Below are 22,093 nucleotides of genomic sequence, written 5' to 3' on the forward strand. Positions count from 1 at the left end.
CCTTCCTTCCTTCCTTCCTTCCTTCCTTCCTTCCTTCCTTCCTTCCTGACTTGCTTGCTGGCTTGCTTAGTCCGTTGCAGCTTTCAGCTTCGCCACGCACAAATAAACGATATCCACGTAATTACGTTAACGACTCTATTTTCAAGACAAGACGGGATAAGTATCATAATCGCGTGATTATGTGAATCGTAAATTGTTATAATTTAACATAATATATATGTATGCATATATACATATATATGTATATATATATATCATGTTAAGTTATTATATGTATATGTACATGTATCATAAATTATTGTTCTAAATTAACATAATATATATGTACGTATATGTATGTACAATATATATATATATCCAATATATATATATATATATCCAATATATATATATATATATATATATATATATATATATTGGATTGATGGAAGTTTGTCTCACTTTTTGTAAAAAAATTGAAGAAAAATTTTATTTACTAAAAATGGTAAATAAATTTGTAAAATAGTAAATATAAAATTAATTATTTATTAATATAATAATTATATTAATATATAATAATATAATATAATAGTAATGTATAATTAATTAATTAATTATAAAAATAATAAATATATGTATATGTATCGTAAATTATTGTTATAATTTAATATAATACATATGTACTTTTGTGTATAATTTGTATGTTTATAATTTTTCTTTTATTCTATATTCAAATTAAAATAAAAAAATAAATAATTGAAATATTATTTATAAAAATAATATAAATTCATTTAAAAATAAATAATACGTATATATACATATATAAATATACATATGTATCATAATAATATTGTAGTTTATTATATTTTTTATTAAATATTATTTTAAAAAGACATATAATATAACGAAAGAAGTAAATAAGAAAAGAAAAAGATAAAGTGTATTGAACAAGTCATATTCCTTCTCTTCTTTATATTTTACTCACTTATCTTGATTTTACGCTTATCTTTCGGTTTTAATTTTCTTTGCCACGGTCGTTACTTTGTTTTTCGTTTAACAAAAGCATCGTTTGATTTATAGTCGCTCACATACACACTTACCTACATATATTATGCAAAATACGATGCTTCTAGGAATACATATTTGCACTTACAAGAAACAGAGTTTTCTTAGTAAACATCACATATGTATATAATATCTTTATTATATATAATATCGTATATGTAAAGTTAATATAAGAATGGACATTATATCGATTTCAATAAAAATATTTTAATTATTGTTATTATATAATATATGATGGCCATTGAAAAATATGTATTTTTAAAAGTTATTTTTCTTTTTATATAATTATATTTTCAATCTTTCATTGGCCACATTGTATATGGATTTGAAATCGAAGAGATTTAAATGAGGAAATGAGAATGTATAAATAACATAAAAAAACAAGTAATAATTAAAAAACATATATATATATATATATATGTGTTTATAAATATTATTGTTAAGGATATACGTGTTCTGAAAGTACAATCTATGATGTTTCTAAGAATATAGTTGTTTACGGGCATTCAAGAAAAAATATTATTTATCAACTACGATGAGCCTTCACGAGAGATAAAATGTACGATTTTTTTTTTGTCGTATTAAAAATATAATCCAATTTATTTAATATTAATTAAAGTATAAAAAGTAAGAGCCGCAAAAACATTCCTATTTTCGTAGAATCATCCATATATGATTTAAATCTATGTATATATATATATATATTTTTTTTTTTTAACTTAAAAAATGTATTGAACGAAGCATTTACATTCGCAAATACATTTGAATATCATTAAATTCTTTCGATCACGGAGTATAGTGCAGTTTAGTTTATTTCTCTCTTGCGCGTCATGAAAAGTGGCCAAACTTTTCATGCTTGGAGCTCGCGTCGTTTACAAACAAAAGTCACGTAAATTTGTCCAAAACACAGACGAGCCGCAACTATTTGTTCAGGAATTTTTGTGAGGACATCTCGTCCGCCAACTTTGCCGTATGTTCCAAATAAAAGAAGAGATCGAAAAAACAGATTACCTTATATATATTTTCATGTATATAACATATATATATATGTGTGTGTGTGTGTGTGTGTATTTGGCATTTATAGGACGGATTTCTGGAACATCTCGAGTTTTGAATTTCGAAAATTTGGATTAACCTTTCACGGTTGTACTCTTGAAACGACAATACGTACGGCTATTACCAAAGGCTTCCCACGCATTTTGCCATTCTCTGCATCATCGTAAGAAGATTACGTCGTCGACGTACAAGAGAAAGAGAGAGAGAGAGAGAGAGAGAGAGATAGAATGGAACATTAACCCTCGCACCCCCGGGAATACATTTTCAGGAAAAGCTTCGTCATCGAACGAGCGAACGTTTTATTTATAGACTTTAATATTTAATATAATTTCTCTTTTCTTTTCTTCTCTTTTATTTCTTTTATTCTTTCTTTTTTTTTTTTTTTATTTTTTGTTTTATAATCATCACATTTAAACTGTCACCTTTCGTATATACTCGAAAAGATCGACGAATAGAATTGATTTCGATGGAAAATTTCACTTTGACATTTTATAACGTTCGAATAATATCTATTTTTTAGATGTCGTATCAAAATCAGACAAGAGGTATGGATGGGATATTGTTAACGTCTTTTCGTGGTAGATATAATATTTCGATATGATACGGCTAAAAGTACTTGAAATCCTTTAGAAATACGATATGAATTTTGGAAAAGTTCCAAGTATACTTTTCCATGAGTCTCATATACTTCGAAATATTTTATTATATTTTTATATTTATTTATTTATTTATTTATTTATTTTTTTTTTTTTTTCGTTATTCTTTATCGCGATTTACAATGTTTAATTTAAAGATGTCGTCTATCTAAATTAAGACTATCCAATATGCATTGTATAATTATAATTTTTAATTACACGTATACGACGTTTAAAATTATGAACTCTACGCGGCTTCGATCTTTGAAGATTCTATTAAGAAGTTTATAAGCTTCAAAATTTCAAAGCTTTGTAAGTTCGACCTTCGGAAATATCATTTGGAAGTTTTCAGACTTTAAAGCTTCAAATTTTTTAATCTTCGACATAAAGTAAAAATAGCCTTGTTACCACGGTATAGTCTAGTTCATTATATACTCAAGATGATCATTTGAACGAACTTTGAAGAAATTATTTTAATTTCGAATATCGATACGTTTATGCGACTCGTCATTTTTGAAAAGTTTCATGTGTATTCATTTTTTTTTTTTGTAAATAATAAAAAAACAAAAAAAATAGAAAAAAGGAAAAGAAATGACAAAGATGTAAAACTTTGACAAATGTCTCAATGTAATTTCATTAAAAAGTCGAACTTCTCATTAAAAAAAAAAAAAAAAAAAAAAAAAAAAAAAAAAAAAAAAAAAGAAAATAAAATAAAATAACGACGAAACTCTTGTTGTTTTTTTTTTAATAAAATAAAATATTTGCGCTTTCGTTGAATACAAAATCAATGATTTTACGTTGAATATGTATCGATGAACGATATAATCGATAAAACGTGAATGAAAATTTTCGAAAAAGAATCGATACATTTCACTCGCGTACAATTTCATGTATATACGTGGAAACGATTCGTAGAAGCGAAGAGGAAAAGATAAATTTGGATGTCGAGGAAGAGTCATTGTGAAAATCCATCGACAGCTATTATCCAGGGACAATCAGGCAACTAGTCAGTCAGTCAGTCAGTTAGGCAAGCAGGCAGGCAGGCAGGCAGGCAGTCAAGCAGGCAGTCAGTCAGTCAGTCAGACAGTTAGTTAGACAGGCATGCAGGCAGGGAAGCAAGCAGGCAGATATCGAAAGAAAAAGATAGATAAATAGACAGATAGATAGAGATAGAGAGTATGGATCGATTCGTAAGAGTTCAAGGTCAACGTCACTTTCATTCGATTGAACCACCGTACGATGAGAGAAACTACGATATTGGCTCGCTATCGAGAAAACAGATAGAGTGCTTGACTCGTAGGAGATTATCACGACAAAGAGAGAATGAGATTTACTTGAAGAAACATCCCGAAGTAAAAGCTTTCATAAGTATTTTGTTAAGGTATATCTGATTAATTAATTAAATTTCTTTTTCATCATTTATTACTCAAAAATTCTCATTTCTTTCTAATTATTTATTATTATTATTATTATTATCATTATTATTATTATTATTATTATCATCGTAATTTTTTTTTCTTTTCTTTTCTTTTCTTTTTGTCCTCTTTTATCATCCCTCTCTTTATTCTCTATCTCTTGTCCATATTTTTACGTTTTTTATTTTTCATCAGATATCTATTGAGAAGCTTACCGGAGGAAAACGTTCACGAGGCTGTCGGTGCGTTTTTTAATCGACCTCGTTACGAAATAGTGACGGATCTCAAGGAATATCTGCGAGAGACGGGTCAGCCTATACCCTCGACGGAAACTTTTGAAGGGAAATCTTCCAAGGAAGAGACGACGACTACTACTAAGACGACTACTACTACTACTACCATTGGTAGTAGTACATTCTCGAACTCTGAGGAGGAATCCATTCAACAAGACTGCATGCCACATTTCTAAAGCAATGTACGTCTTTTATAATGCTTCCTTATCTCTCTCCTTCTCTCTCTCTCTCTCTCTCTCTCTCTCTCTCTCGTGTATACGTTTGTTACTAAAAAGAAAGAAGAAAAAAAAATCCTCACTTATGTCACTAAAGTATTATATTTTTGAGAGTGCAGGTAATTTATTTATTCGTGACATTATCGAGATATATCCCTCTCCCTCCCCCCTCCCCGCCCCTCTTATAATAAGATAGTTAAGGGAATATTTATTCAATATGAAAGAAAAAACGTAAACGTCGCTTTTTGATATGTTCTCGTTTTATAAAAAGAAAAAAAAACAATATGTCTTCCTATTGTACATGTAGATTTGTAAAATTTCTCAGAGAAATAATTAAATGTATCATTGTCATATATTTTTGGAATCATTTTCATCGTTAAGATAGAATATTATAAAATAATGCGCGGACGAATGTATTAAATGTAAATGAAAAGTTTGATCAGTAGTTTCAGATGAATAATGGCATGATCCAAGTGATCCGATAAAGTTTATACGTATGGACGATAAGAGTACTATATATTCACGGGTCTTCATAGTTATGCATTAATAGGGGATTATTACGGTCCGTAGAATTTAAAAATATCTTTTAGAAATTTGTCAATATTGTATTATTCTATATAATTATATCGTGTATTCTATCATGCGATATAAAAAAAAAGAAACGATATTAATATTTCTATCAATGAGAAATAAAAGGAAAAATAGAAAAATATCTGACAATTTATTAAAAATAATAAATTTTTAATGAAAATAAATTTAATAGTAAATTTTATTTCTCGTTTGATATTTTTCTTTCCTTTTTTTCTTTTTTTTTTTTTTTCTTTTAATCAATACAATCAAGATATCCAATAACGTTTCTCTGCTTTTTTTTCTTTCTTCGAAGGATTTCAAGTTCGAATAATATCTGAACGAAAATATTAAGTTTTGTAAGGCAAAGAAAAAAAGAAAAAAGAAAAAATATTGTTCCTAAAACATGGTCAATTTCATTGTACCTCGTCGAAGGTTTTACACCAGCCTTTTACGGAATGGTCTAGTCGATAGGGAACTTTTCGAGCTAATCGTGGACGACGTTACCGATTTTTGTATTAACGCGAACGATGAACGAGCTGGATAAGCGGCTGTGTGTACGGAAGGAGGGGATCGATCGTATGCGGGGTGCAACAACCCTCCGCTCACGCCTCAACCCCACTACCCTCCCCCTCCCTCTACGATTAACAACTTCGACGAGCAAAGAGCTAAGGTTACACGGTCGCAAGCTTTTTCGCACGGCCCTTTTCTTACCTTCAGTATAAAATTAAATTCGAACTGATTCGATACGATTTCTCATCTTTCCTTTTCTTTTCTTTTTTTTTTCTTTTTTTTTTTTTTTTTTTCATATTCACTTTATCATCGTTAATATTTGCAAATTCATCGTAATTTATCGTCGCTTTGTTATCGTTCGAATAATAAGAAAAATAATTTAATTATTATTAAATCTTTAAATGATTAAATGACATTTAACAAATAATAAAATTTAAATTGACGGAGGAGAAATTAAATCAGTAGTGATACTTCTGTGTTCGTTAATTATTTATGACAGACAAATGACAGATATAGGGGTCCGAAGCGAAGTGGTCGAACGCACTCTACATATATCTCGTTGTTTAATAATATCCTACTTCTCGATTCAATTCTATGTAATACATAAAATAGATTTGATTGATTAACTTTTCGATAGTATTTAATTTTTGGAAATTTTCTATTCTATTTTAATATTAACGAATTAATTTATGTAATATACCAATTAATTGGGGGAAAAAAATTGAATGAACTTTATTATTTCAATTATATATAAATAGAATAAACTATTATTTAAATAAAGTTTTTATTTCATCAGGTACACACGTACAATCATACACAAACACACACATGTACACAAATACAGAGAGAAATTATTTAATACAAATTAAAAGATAATCAAGTTTGATTGTAATTTTGTATATTCCATTAAAAGATACGCTTTGCGTACGTCATTTAATGAAATAAATACATTTAATCGAACGTACATTTTCGTGTTATCGATAAGATCGAGAATGCGATCGTTAATTCGAAACGCGGCGTGCCATTAAATGTGCACATATGTTGCGGAAAGAACGAGTGAGTGAGTGAGAGAGAGAGAGACAGAGAGAGAGAGAGAGAGAGAGGATGCACAAGCTCATGAATAGGCCGATTAGATATAAGTCAAAGGTCATTTCCAGGAGCGTGGCATGGAAGCATTCAGGAAGAAGACTGATACAGGGACGATCCCCTTCGTTCTTTTCTCATCGTTTCACTTATTTTCCGAACGTTTGAACGATAACATTTCTTTTTTTTTCTCTCTTTTTTTTTTTTTTTTTTTTTTTTTTTTCATTCGATATGATATACCTTTATATAGATAATTGACAAATTTATCGTTAGAATTTTATTCAAATGTAAAATTTAAATGCATTTGTTTTTTACAAATATTATTTTTTTACATATCCAATGTCGATCGAATATTTGTTTTATATATATATATATATATATATATATATAAAATGAAAATAGAAATATCAGCGTTATAAAATTTATTTTTTTTTAAAGATACATTTTATTATTATTATTATTATTTTACATACATTAATTTACTTTGTTCGTATAGATATAATAAACATAGAAAATAATGTAATTATTAAATTATATAAAATAATTCTGTCTCGAGGAAAATTTCGAACATTATTATCGTCCTTTGATGTTAATTGTCTTTAAGGAAAATGAATTCGATGATGAGCGACAGGACAGAAGATATAAACCGATAGGATAAAATTAAAGAAGATTTAATAGACTGGAAAATGAATGGAAAAAATAGACGGAGTATTAAAAATAAAAAGTTCAAGTTGTTTACCCGTTACAACATCAGTCTATTGATTTAAGAATAGTATGTCCAATGAAAATTATGAAAGAATATCATAACGTTTCAACTGAATTAATAATTTGCTAAATTTCTGAATATAGACATATTGATTTATTATCGTATCACACAATCCGGAACACAGACTTATTAAATAATTATCAGTTTAACGGTAGGTTAAATATAGAGTTATTAATTAAAAATCAGTTTCATAGAATGTTGAATATAAACTTAAAAACTAATTATCGTTTACAGAATATAGAATATAGAATTATAGGGGTAATCAAAGACTTTATTAATTAATTAAATGGAATAACGAATACCGACTGACCTTTCAGATTTTTTTTTTGATTGTCCCATTTTTTACATTCTCTTACCTCGAACGCACTACGTTCATCGTATAATCAACTTACCAATTGGATAAAAATTATTAACATTTACGATTTTAATTGATTTAAAAGTTTATTAACGAAGATTTATTAAGGATTAAGAGATACTTCTGAAATTTAATTGAAATGCAATTTATATATTTATTAATAATTTTTATATTTATTATTGTTTTATAATTACGAAATGTAACTTTTAGACATACATACATACATATGTATCGAAGATCTTTCGTATATATATATATATATATATATATATATATATATATATATATATATACTTAACCAGAGTGGTATTAAGTGAGTGCATGGGTGGCCTGAGTTTTGAAGAGTTATGGGGTATCGACAACGGCGCCATGGGATAGCGATCTTTTGGTAAATACTAAAAAGGCATCGGTTTACTTTCTCCTTTAAGTGGTAGTCCTTAGATTAACCATTTTCAAATTTCAGCGAGGAAAATATTAAGCGTGAGAAAAATAAAAGGAATAAACACGTACGCAGGAGGTAAAGAAAGAAGGAACGAAAAAAAAAGAAAAAAAAAAAAAAAAGAAAAAAAAGAATAAAAGGAGAAAAAGAAAAACAAAATTATCTTTTTCCGTTTGTCGTTTAAAATTTGAGGAACCATCCGTTTAAAAGGGTGAACATGTTATCGTCGTGAGTTAACGTCGATTAGTTTCGAAGATGGAAGGTCCAAGAGTTGAAAATAGAAAATCTGTGGACGGGACCTGGGACGGCTTTTGAGTTCGACTCGCGTCATTTCGCTTTAATACGCTCCATTACGCGTCGCGGCATGTTGTCGCGAGGTGGATCGCGCATTCACTCCGTCGAATTAATCGAACGAGAGCACAAAAGCATTCGCGTAACCAGCCTAGATATACATATGTATGTACGAGAGAGAGAGAGAGAGAGAGAGAGAGAGAGATAAAGAGAGAGAGAGAGAGAGAGAGAGATACAAAGAGAAAGAAAGAGAGAGAGAGAGAGAGAGTATTCCACAGCCGCACGGTATATATCCGTCGAGTTTCCGGTTATTTACAGAGGGAAGTTTGCAATTGTTTGCCCAGTCGGTCCATTTCCGGTTCCAGTAACGTACCACAACGTTTCCCTTCGTACTCCACCTCCACGATTGTGGCAACATTAACGAACGTGATCACCCCATCGATCGGCCACCTACGATCGGTCAAAATGATCGAGCACTCTATTTCCCTTCTTCTTTCGATTATTTTTTCTTTATTTCTGCGTTTATAATTTTGTCGCTGGTGATAGATATATGTTGTCTCGATCTGGAACTCCTTCTTCTTCTTTTTTTTTTCTTTTTTTTTTTCTTTTTTTTTTCTTTTGGTTTCTTTTCTTTTCCTTTTTCTTTCGAATTTGCAAATCGAAAGTGTGAAACTGTCAGTCCGATACAACTGAATATATGTATATATATATATATATATATATATATATATATATATGTATGTATGTATAATCTCGATGGAGATTCTATTGAAATTTATATGATCAGATCAATCGTCGTAAATATTTATATCTTATCGTCGATTTTTTTTATATATATATATATATATATATAAATTTTAGAAAAATCTATTTAAGTACGAGATATAATACAGATATTCAAAAACCTTTGATGACTCGGAAAGATTATGAAAATATTTTATTATTTACTTTTTTTTCTTTTATTTCCATTCTGTTTTTTTTCTTTTTTTTTTTTTTTTTTTTTAACATACAACACCCTTAATCAATTTTTCCATACGATCATTTTCTAAGAATTTATCACGTTATTTTTCTAATCGTCCTGTACAATTTCTATCGTTTGCAAAGTTTGTTTTACTCGCAGATGTTCTGATATAATTTTGTCAAAGAAAAAATGAGAAATATTCGAAGGAGTAGGGAAAAAAAATGTTCGACTGTCGAAATGTCGATAATTACGTGTCTACTTTTCAAAAATATTGTCATTAATTCCCCGTTAATTCATTCGTTATCATTAAATCATTTTTCTCATTATTTTCTCGCATTTCGTTCATTCATCAATTCATATCACCATAAGTTTGCTTTAATTGACGATAAATATCGGCAGATCTCATTTTTCATAGGCATTTGAAAAAAAAAAAAAAAAAAGAAATGAATCAAATTCCGTAATTAACAGGAGATATTTTCTATATCTTGTTGGTTTCATTTTAACGACTGGTATAACATTCGCAAAAATACGTATTAAAGGTACGTGATCGTCGTAACACTAAGAAAACAGATTAGGAAAATGAATTAACTTTAAATTGGGTGATAGGGTGGGAGACGAAGGGGTGAGGGAGGGAGGGTGGGGGGGAATAACCTGCGCAATAACTATGCGCAAACGATCTTTAGTAACTGGATTAATCTCGTATGTGTACAAAGTTATACATGTAAACAGAAATTCTTTCACTATAAAATCTGTGTTATATAATTCCCCTAAACGTAGAATATTCCGCCCGTACGATAGATCCTGTCGTAATGGTTTTTAAAAATGTAATTCCTTTAAATCTTTGATAAGATCTGACGCGTTAAACCCGTTTCATATCAAACAGAAATGATGTTACCAACCCGACAAGCTTGACTAACAATCACGGTGGTCCAAACTCGTACGCTGATTCACGTTTAAAATTTTAACAAAAGGCAGACCCACTAAGGCCCGTTGTGTTTGACGTTCTTTTAATGTTCCAAAAAAGAAGTTGGGTAAAGATCGGCAAGAGCAAGAGAAAAAAAAAATAGAAAAAAGAAAAAACGATCCGTAATATCGAAATAAACGTTTGGGACTCTTGTCGCTGAGCATTAACTTTTATCGCGTCTATTACATGACAATAGAACCTTGACGAGTATGGAACGTGAAAAATTGCGTCTACGTAGATCGAAAGAAGAATAAAAAATTGTATGCTTCTGCTGTTGAAGCAAAAACCGGTCTAAATATCACTTTTTATACAATCTTTCGGGACAGTGTAGCGAATATTTGAGGAACCGGTATAGCGCCGCCCAAAACCGGTACGACGGACGTGTATGATCATATTAGCAAGGCAAAGAGTGTGAAAGAGAGAAAAAGATAGAGGGATACTGACTGACTTTTTATGCCTGACTCGCTTAGCCGATTCGCTACACTCTTTCTTTTTCGTGAGGACAATAAAGTCTGAGTGAAATACGAAGATTGTATATCCTATACCTCATACCTGCTAACTTTTATTTCGAGGAAAAAAATCGATGAATCCTAATTAATTATATTATAAAATTAATTTAATTTACGCGATTGAAATGAGATTTGATTTTTTTTTTTCAAACGAATATATCGTTAGCGAATATATATAAGCGAAATCTTAAACGATAATTTATTATTTCCTATATAATCTAATTGTGTCAGAAATAAGAAATATTTTCAAATGTATTTAAAAATGAGAAAATATTTTAATAGAATTTTGACGGCAATCATTTTTCTATATATACCTTTAGGTTAGACATAAATCTCTGTCTAGGAGACATACGACTTACATGTGTATATAATACTTATGTATTATATTATGTATTTATTGCCGAGCTAAATACATACGTAACAGCAAGAGAGAGAGAGAGAGAGAGAGGAGAATATTCTCATAAATAAAATAATACTCGACACATTCTCTCTCTCTCTCTCTCTCTCTCTCTCCCTCTCTTTAATTCTACGTGAGGTTCGTTTTAAAAGCTTCATCTTCTAAGGTTCGTATCACGTTTAAAGTCAAAGACACGCTTTTACAGTTCTCATTAATAGTCCACCTTTGGATGAATCCTTTTATGGAAATAGAAAATGTCTTCTTTTTTTCTATATTTCCTTTTCTCACTCTCTAGCAAAATTAGCATGAACGTGTCCACGAAATATAACAACTCTCTCTTTCTCGGTTGCGATAAATGGAATGCGTGTGTGGCGGCATTAGGGAAGATTAGACGACGCACTACGCCGTACTAGATGGAAGGCGGACTACGTTTAGTATGCCTCTGAATATTGCACTTTACGACGAGCTCTGGAGTAACGCCTTCCTCTTGGAACATCTATCTCTCTCTCTCTCTCTTTCTCTCTCTCTCTCTCTCTCTCTCTCTCTCTCTCTCTCTCTCTTTCTTGTTCGGATATAAGTATGTAAGCATATATAGAACGAATGCGTGAATATATGTAGGTATATGTAGGTGAGAGAGAGAGAGAGAGAGAGAGAGAGAGAGAGAGAGGGAGAGGGGATGGGAGAGTGAGTGCACCCTCTCTTTCATATTCCATCTTTCTCCCTCGTACTGGGCTCTCTCGCGACGTGGTTATCGCGGTGTACGCGAAATTGGCCTCGCACCTTCGGAAGTTAATCTCGTTGAAAATTCTACTACATTGTACTCTACGACTATATATATATATAATATATATAATATGTAGGTGTATATGTACGTACGTATATGCTAGTGAAGCGAAGAAAGCGAGAGAGGGTGACAAACTTGTCGTTTATTCGAACGGCCGAATAAAATTAAAGGGATAACTGGCGAAACAAGCCAATTCGTTCGTTTCTCTGAAATCGTGCTTGAATATATATATATATATATATATATATATATATTTATTTATATATATATATAAACTTTGTGTGCATACGTATATATGCGTGCATTGGGGGGTTTAAAGGTATCACCGTTTGAAACGATCCGGGAATTAACGTCGAGATACGAAACTACAAGGAAGGGGAGAAAAAATGATCATGACTTCTTCTTTTTTCTTTCTGTCGAATGGAGTGATCGATATTTCATAATTAAATTAATGCCTTGTGATTTTTACCGTTATCATGTGCGTACATATGTATTTATAAACTGGTATATGTACTTACATCTGTTCTATACGTACATGATGCATATATATATATATATATATGCATCATGTAGAGATAAATGCATTGAACCTTGCGTATTTTCGTCGAACGGATCAATGTGCGGTTTTAAAATTTCGCGAATGCGATATAACGCCGATGACATTTCAATCAAATTTATTATGTGCTTGCTTTTCACACGAGAGAAAGAGAAAGAGATAGAGACAGATAGATAGATAGATAGACAGACAGACAGACAGACAGACAGAGAGAGAAAGAGAGAGAGATAGAGAGAGAATCGTCGAGAGAACGGTACTTGTTTCGATTAAATTATAATGCTCTATCCATTATTTCGAATTGTTCCGTGAATCGAATTAAAGCGACACGGAAATCATCGTTCATAGCATGTTTATGTATTGTATACATATAAATATATATTGTGTGTGTATGTGTGTCTTTGTCTGTTTGAGTGTATTAGTAGTAGAAATCATTGTGGAAGTTCTCTAGTAGCTTAACATCGTGTACAACCATCGTGAATCCTCTGTTAGGCTCGCGCCAACGATCTTTAGCCGCGAGCCTTAACCTTAGGGGCCACGGTTCACGTTCTTAGCATACGTCGCGCTTCGCGAGATAGTCTAGAAGGATGCTTCGAAGATTATCGAGACTCGTAAACGCATGCGCATTAATACGCAGGATATTCCCTAGCTAGCAAATCTACGGGGTGTTCTTTTATACTGTGAAAATTCGAATTATTCGAGAATTAGTTACGTGTTAATTTCTTCCTTTTTTTTTTTTTTTTAATAAAAGATATATATATATATATATATATGCTCTGTCGTTTTAAATTCGTTTAGAATTAATCGAAATACGATCGATCGTTTTGTATGTCGTTATCAAGATATATGTATGTATGTATGTGCGTGTATACATATATACGTATAAATTTTATCGAATGTTAAAATGTTACATGATTATATGAACTCGATATGATATAGATTTGATATGAATATTTTATATGATATTGCACGTTGTATAGATTATTTTGCAAATCTTTTGTTTGGAATCTTTTTTTTATTTTTCTCTTGTTTACATAAAGAACAATGAAAAATCATTTCGTAAGGATTTAAATATATATATATATAAATATAAAATTGTTCACGTTGAAACGAATTCACCCTGTATAACGTAGAGAGTTAAAAGTAGGAGCTTATCTCGATCGCACGAAAAGCCGAGAAAACATTAAGGAAAATCCAAGATTGTTTCAGACTCCTCGAAAGAGTAAATTACGATCGTAGAAAGCGTATCTATATAACCGATAGCACGCGTAGATACTTACATATATACATAGCAGTATGTAGGTAGATACATAGCTATGAATCACGATTCGCGTAATGTTAGCTCGTCGTTTACGGAGAAACCAATAATAATCTCTCGCTTCTTCGTACCGTTTAAGTTAGAAAGCAAGAACAGATCGAGAGGATTCGTCGATCTCGAATTGTAATTTACGGAAATAAGCACGTTACTAGGGTCTCTGGGATCTTCTTCTCTTTCTCTCTCTCTCTCTCTCTCTATCTCTATCTCTCTCTCTCTCTTGTATCTGGATGTGCATTCCTCTCTTCATTAACTTCTGTTCAAGGAATTTTCATCGTTTAACAGGATTATCTGATTCCCGATCGATATCGTTACGTATCTACGATTTCAATTAATGTCTAGCGAAATTATTGAACGACAAATTCTACAAGAGGCAGTGGCACGTCTATTACTCGAGATGGTATTTGCTATCCGGTTAAATTAGGACGATGTTCGACTAGAACCTGGTTGCCCTACTTGATTTTTCGGATAGTACAAAATCGGTTTAACGATTATAACGACTGGATCGTGACTTGTACGGATTAATTAAGAGATATCTTTCGGCGATCATGCAATTAGACGATTCTATCTAAATCAAATGATATAAATATATATATATATATATATGGACACGTACGTATGAGTAGGTAACCTGAATTCTGCTATGAGCCATGTAAAAGTGTTATTTAGATGTCTTAACAAATGAAAAAAGCATATAACTAAAGTCGGAGATTAAAAAAATCCGACGCGTGTGGCTGAGTGGATAGCGAGGAGGAAAAGAGAGAGAGAGAGAGAGAGAGAGAGAGAGAGAGAGAGAGAGAGAGAAAAGAAAAAAAAATAGTTTCGGAGGGAGGGGTTCAGTCAAAAAGGAGAGGTATTTATTTACGCGAATGAAAAAAAAAAGGAAGAAAAGAGAAAAAAAAGAATGAGTTAGTAAAGAAAGAGATAGAAAACATGAGGGTATGAGAGAAAAATTGATACAGTGGCCGCGTGTAGAGATATTGAGAGAACGAACGAGTATCGCGTTTCTGCAAGCGCATTTTAAAACCAGTATTTGAAGCGTGTGACAGGGGTCAACTCACGAATTTCAATGGAAAGACTGTATCGCAAATGGACAGACATTTACTGCATACGTATATATATATATATATATATATATATATATGTATATGTATATGTGTGGACGGATGTGTTTATATATCGTGCCGTATGCATAAATATTGAGAACCGGGTCATAAACAATAACAATAACGACAATTTATATCTTATCCTTAATCGTGAAAATTTTATCATCATCATCATCGAGAAAATCCGTGGATTTGACTTAGGTAATGACTTCATTGATATTTATCGTTTATTATTGGCCTACATCTTTACTTATCCTTTCGAATACTTCAAATTATTTTAATACTGAATGATTTTTTATATTTAATTCAATATCCCATAATACTTATATTTATATTATATATTATTATTATTTTGCATTTTATTATTTCGACATTTGATAGAACAATTTGACGTAAGAGGAACGACGTCGAGTTCAATATGTTAACATACGACGATAGTAATAAAATTAACCTGGTATTCAAAATAGAAATTAATATTTATATTATATTTAATAGATCCGCTTGAAATGAATAGGAAAAATCTGAGAATCGTCGTGGAAAGTACGAAACTTGAAAAATGTATAAAATATACGAGTACAAATATAAATAATAAAATATAGACGATACGGTAATAATAATGATAACGATAAAAACATTAAAAAAAGTAAATATAATAAAAAAAAAATAGTCGCGATGATTATGCGTTCGAAGGGTACAATATTTGATTAAGAGAGAAAGAGAAATCGACCGTCCATACGTGTATGAAAAGGGAATGTGAAATTGGATTAAGAGACAAAGATAGATAGAGAAGGAGGAACCGGTAAAACGTAAAGAAACAAAGTAGTCTATTATACGTCTCTATTTGTGCGTGTACGTGTGTGCGCGCACGTGTGACGACGAGCAAATAGAAGGCGGAACAGCGACGCGAAACATTTTGCTATCGCCTGAAGGTATTTCGTTGTAGAGTTCGTAGCTAACCAACTAGGAAGAACGTAATATCCGCGGTTTGTGGATGCCACGGGTAACGCTTCTATATTCCACATTTTCGGACGCAAGGAAGAACGTTCATCAGTCGTCGTGACCGCGTGGACGAATCGAGCGAATGGCGGTACGAATCCAAAGAGAGTCTTCGTTTGCTGTTGCCGATGATGATGATGGTGGTTGTGTGGTGCCAGTAATGGTGGTGGGGGTGTAACGCGTGAGATGGCTGACCGTCGGTACGGGGGAGCCACCACCGTGATATAAGCATCGTTTGCATATGTGTATAAGTGCATGTATATGTGTGTGATTAGTATAGGAGAGACAGTAAAAGTGGATTGGTGTTACTCTCTTGGTGCACGAGAGAGTGCGATGACTCTCAAGAGAAAGAGAAAAGAATATGTATGTATATTTACGTGTGTATACGTGTACGTATATATAAATGTGTGTGTGTGAAAGAGAGAGAGAAAAGATAAAAGGTATAAAAGTATGGTGGGGATAGGTAGGCGCAGAGCATAGACCGGGCCAAGGTAATGGGAGAGAGTGAGACAAATATGAGATATAGTTAGATAGAGAGAGAGAAACGTGACGCCGGGCGTAGGCGCAAGCGTAGCGAAGGGCTCGCGGCCGAACTTATCCGGGAATAGTCGAGCTCGGCCGAAGTCGCGCGTGGCACCGTTTGGGAATCGTCGCATCGACAGTCGCGAATCGACCGTCGCGTCGCGAGGATCGGTCGTTTTGTTTGTTCCGTGTTTAACGTTTCTATCCTATTATTACCCCCTTTTTTGGCAGTTTAATTTTTCTTTTATATTTATCCCCGATCACAACGACACGATTTAAAACGTGTCCTTGTAAACGATCGATAATGTATATAAAGCGACTTATGGCGAACTTTTCTTATGGAAAGTGAACGCCTTAACGTCTTGTCGTTTAATATTAATAAATCGAGAGAAGACTATAATAAAGTTATTTTTCGAGTTGGTGAACATTTCTCTCTCTCTCTTTCTCTCTTTCTCTCTCTCTCTTTCTTTCTTGATATGATAAGGAAAGGACTATTACGTGAATTATTACGAATGCCGTAACGAGAGAGAGGAATAAATAAAAAGCAATTCTACGTTAGAGTGTTATGTTGTTATAGTTCGACGAATAGGAAAGACGCGAACGTGCAAGAGGAAAAAAAAAAAAAAGAATTGATCGACGACGACGACGACGACGACGACGACGACGACGATAACAACAACAAATCCTCGGTATATATCCTTGATAAAAATCGTGGATCGATATAGAGGATATCAAAAGGTGACTTTATCGTCGTAACGAAAGATTAGTTCCGAGGATGCCAAGTGCGACGTACCGTCGCGAATACCGGCGAAACAAATCGATCGGATTATGAACCGTCCAAAAATATTTTCGGACTCGATAGATAACGATGGAAATCCCGTTGATCGATCGATCGAAACGGTCGATCGTTTTGCGTTGTAGGAGTGTAATACGTTTTCCTACGTGTTGTTAAAAGAAGATAAAGAAGAAAAGAAAGGAAAAAGGAAGGAAAGAAGATAGAGAAGACGAAGGACGAAAAGGCTTGCTCGACGTCCACCGCTAGTTCCTTGACCTTTTCGTTCTTTCTTCGTATTACTTCGGGGTTAGAAGCAAGGAGATAAAAAAGGGAGGAAAGAGATAAAAGAGTGTTCGCGAAAGTTTGTTCCTTTTCATTCTTTTTTTTTTCTTTTTCTTTTTTTTTCTTCTTCTTCTTCTTCTTCCTTTTCCTTCTTTCTTTCTTTCTTTCTCTTTTTCTTGTCGGCTTCGAGCTCGTGTACCTTGTGCTTTCTTTTTTTCTCCTCCTCCCGCCCGCTCATCCCCCAGCCGTCGATATAGAATTTTGTGGTGCGACCTGTGAGATTGTTGTTTATCATTATCATTGTCATTATTATTACTATTACTATTATTATTATTATTATTATTGTTATTCGTTTCTTTTTGCTTTTTTCGTCTTTTTTTTTTTTTTTTTTTTTTTTTTTCTCTACACCTCGTTACTCTCTCGACGATCATGTGCGTATGATATTTAATCGTCGAGCTTACGCCTGGGAATTATTTTTTGAAAACGTCGTGAACGTCGTCGTCGCCAATAAAAAAGACCCTATTGGATACCATCGAAGATGCCGTGCGTCGGGACGACGACGTCGTTTCTCATCCTCACGATATTCGCTTTAACGGCGAGAGGTAAGTAATTATTATTTGTTCGAACGAAATCGTATGATTTTCTTTTTTTTTTCCCCTCCCCCCTTTTGTTTTTCGATTTATTTCCTTTAACTTTGTTTCACTTTTGTATTATTTCTTCTTAAAAAAAAAAAAAAAAAAACAAAAAAAGAAAAATGTAAAATACGTTAAGCAGGAAACAACGACAATCGGCGGTTAATATCGCGTAATTCGTATTTGTACGAATACGAGCACGTAAATTTACATTCTACATTATTACCGTAATTTTCCTCGAGATAAAGTGCGATATAAAATTGGGAAGTTAAGAGGTAAAATCGTTTTGATACTTGAACGCGGTCGGTACTTTCCATCGACGTCTATGAATATCACCAAAGTTAATTGTCGATACGAGATGATAGTTAAAACGACGGGATTGCTTCTACGAGTCTCGTAATTTAATTAATTTTCATCGTATTTAAGTATCCAGAGTGCATTACCTTTTATATATAAATCAATATGCATATTGGAATGGATAAATGAGTTAACGTGGATATTATATACAGGCGATTGATAAGATCAAAAATGTTTGGATGAATTAACGAAGAAATTGAAATTCGCCATGTTTGATTAAAATTTATCGTTTAGATTCTTAAATCTTACGTCGGCCAATCGGCAATCACTGTTTGTGCTCTTTAAATCGATCGGCATCTTAATTTAATATGTGCATAAACGTACGTATAACTCGACGACGTTTATAACTAATGTACTTATGGTTAGACGTTAAAATGTTACATATATACACAGATATGTATGTATATGTATGTACGTACATATATCGAAGTAGAATCGCGCGGTACGATTAAAACTGAGATAAACGCCGACACGTAAGGCGAAGTAGTGCTTATCGATTTATGAGTCGGCTAATTACGTGCTTCTGGTACGTTTCTAAAGAAGTTTCTCATTTCCGAGACATAGGTTAGGTCGAAAAGCTTTTTCCCCGATCGAATCGTTCGCCATTGGTGCCAGAGTAATTCAATATATTTCATTTCGTGCTACGTTATTGTTCATAGTATGCGGTACATTCACAGAGTTTACTTGTTGTAAACTTTACGCGTAAAAAGATTTCAGTTCGTACCGAATGTAATTTTATCCCGTTGATGATTGCTCGATCCAACGGAACAGAATTCTCGATCGAATGTTGGTTGCGGTGCCGCCTTCTCTTTCCTCGGATAGAACATCTTGAGATTTCCGCGTAGAAATATTCTCTCTCTCTCTCTCTCTCTCTCTCTCTCTTTCTTTCTTTCTCTCTCTCTGTCTCTCTCTCTCTCTCTTTCTATCTCGAGGGATCGTAACCGAGTTAACCCTTTATAGAGTGACGGGACGTGAAAGTCCCGCTTGCTAGAATTCTCGCGATTTCTCACTCTAGATTTCTTCAACGTACTTACATATGTTTCTATCTATCTATACACGTATGTATGTATAGTACGTGTAACGCGCACGTGTGTAAGTATTTACATAGATAAAAATTGGAATTTACACGTATCGAAGTAATTTTAAAATACATTTACATATTCTTTACGGTTTAATATCCTAAGGTGATAAGAAAATGATAATCTCGAAATTCTTTTCTTTTTTCTTTTTCTTTTTCTTTTTCTTTTTTTTTTCTCGAGAAACACGAAGAAAATATCTAATTTACAGTCGAGGCAATGCCTTAATAGTAAAGATGTCGTTGACACAAAATGGCGGACGATCGAATCAATTATCTTCGAGAATATCGACGTTGTGCATTATATAAATTATTAGAAAGTAAGTTTCGATTGAGATACGAATTAAAATTGACTTAATATAATTGATTAAATCAAATAAGACATTGTTTCTTTCTTGTTTTTCTTTTTTTTTTTTTTTTTTTTTTTCTTTAATGAACAATTTAACAATTTAGATTCTTTTTTTCTTTTTTTTTTTTTTTGATCGTCTTTGAATCGTTCGAAGAAAATTTTCGAAAACTTAATAATATGGATTTGTTCGAAAACTTTATATAAAAATATGAAAAAAATCTTCGCACACGTAAATATTCGAAAACGAGGATTAAATGAATTTTTGAAAAATTTCGTATAATTTTCTTACTGTCGTATGAAAGGAAAAACAAAACAAAAAATATTTAAATAATCAACGTTAACGTTAATATTAACATTAAAATTGAATCTTTAGGGATATCGTTTAAATATACAAAAAATGTAAATCACTCATCGTTACAAACATTCATGTGACCAATTAAAGATAGAAAGAAATAAAGAAAGAAAGAAAAGAAAAAAAAAAAGAAAAAAAAAAAAAAGAAAAGAGCTACGAAGTATAAATAAATGGTAATAGAAAAAGGACAAAAAAAAAAAAAGAGAAAAAAGAAGACAAAAACCAAAAAGAAAAATAGATAAAGAAGGAATAAGCGGATAGACTTCGTATTCCGCGATTTCAATAATTTTCTAGGATCGTCGTCGATGGTCGATTCGAATCGTTATAACTGTGTTCTTAAGTTTATTTCCACGTAGTCGATAGTCGTATAAACGCTATCATAGAAACGTGTCCCATGCGACGAGTATCTTTTCTCGATGGCCGATGCAAGGGTTTATCGGTGCCACGAAGTAAAAATATCCTTGCGAGGAAGGTACAAAAACGATCGGAGTCGATGAATAATTTACGAATGGAATCGTCGAACTTTTGTCTGTTCGTCTGTCTGTCTTTTTCCTTTCTACTTGTAAAGAGAGAGAGAGAGAGAGAGAGAGAGAGAGAGAGAGAGAGAGATAGAACGATATGTCGCAGAAAAGCGAGGAAGGTAGAGAAATAATTGATCGACATCTATGCCCTGCGTTGTCCCGAGCGTCGTCTAAAGATAGCATTGGGACTTGGACACGGCCTCGATGCATTCTCTCTCTTTCTCTCTCTGGACTCTTTTATATAGCCATTTGTAGAAACGATCCTCCATCTTAGCCTTCTTGTTCTTGTTCTTCTTCTTCTTCTTCTTTTTCTTTTTCCTCTTCTTTTTCTTCTTTTTGCTTGCTCGTCAACGTTTCTCTTTCCTCACCTTTTTCGCTTCGTAATAATATAACTGTGAGTAACATGCGTGTACAATAATAACGATAGGTTCCCGATAAGGTAATCTAACATCTTTCGTTTCCTTGAAAAATAAAAGAAAAAAAGAAAGGAAAAAAAAAAAAAAGAAAATGTGAAAAATTAGATGAGAACGGATACAAGTACGTATTTTTTTTTATTTTCATTTTATTTCTTTTCCTTTATCATCTTATTTTTTTTTTCTTTCTTTCTATCTCTGTCACTTACGTTTTTTTTTTACAAAAGGTCAGAATTTTTCATACTTTAGCTACGGTAAAATTCACTAATTCATATATATATACATGTACATACACATACACGTATGCATTTTCGTCTATGGTTATCGACGAATTTACGAGGACCTCCGAGGGTGGTGATATTGTTTCGAGAGTCGTACAAGTTGAATCGCTACGGATGATCACGTTTGGATATAACATTCTCGGATATTAATCGTACGAACGAGATATATAACTATATAGGTTATAGGTTATAGGGTTATGACATCGTTACAGGGTAAAGTGCGATACGTAATGATCGAATATTAAGCTACGGTACTATTACGGATTTTCTCTTGTTT

The 22,093-nt window shown here is 32.3% G+C and overlaps 2 protein-coding genes across 4 annotated transcripts in view; both read left to right on the forward strand.

The window, feature by feature from the left end:
• Window positions 1–3,904: 3,904 nt before the first annotated feature.
• On the forward strand, window positions 3,905–4,890 carry LOC118448440 (uncharacterized). The gene is made up of 2 exons (XM_085657281.1): window positions 3,905–4,116; window positions 4,346–4,890. Exons 1-2 carry the CDS (start codon window positions 3,914–3,916, stop codon window positions 4,617–4,619), a joined length of 477 nt encoding a protein of 158 aa, XP_085513407.1. The 5' UTR covers window positions 3,905–3,913; the 3' UTR covers window positions 4,620–4,890.
• Window positions 4,891–16,940: 12,050 nt separating this feature from the next.
• Window positions 16,941–22,093, forward strand: part of LOC118448436 (roundabout homolog 2) — a 208,682-nt gene continuing 203,529 nt past the window's right edge. For 2 of the 3 annotated variants that reach the window (XM_085657147.1, XM_085657149.1), the window contains exon 1: window positions 16,941–18,438. In XM_085657147.1, the coding sequence (XP_085513273.1) occupies window positions 18,375–18,438 (64 nt within the window). In that variant the 5' untranslated portion in view covers window positions 16,941–18,374. The remainder of the gene's footprint in view (window positions 18,439–22,093) is intronic. The other variant, XM_085657148.1, reaches the window with a different exon arrangement.

The sequence above is a fragment of the Vespa mandarinia genome, chromosome 5 (genome assembly GCF_050613455.1).
Source record: "Vespa mandarinia isolate Hongniang chromosome 5, ASM5061345v1, whole genome shotgun sequence".
NCBI classification, from domain to species: Eukaryota; Metazoa; Arthropoda; class Insecta; order Hymenoptera; family Vespidae; genus Vespa; species Vespa mandarinia.

Bases quoted from the DNA above. Each gene is read 5' to 3' on its own strand.
- LOC118448440 (XM_085657281.1), top strand. From the start codon at position 3,914: ATGGATCGATTCGTAAGAGTTCAAGGTCAACGTCACTTTCATTCGATT. The intron at 4,117-4,345 runs GTATATCTGATT...ATTTTTCATCAG, and splicing joins TTCATAAGTATTTTGTTAAG to ATATCTATTGAGAAGCTTAC.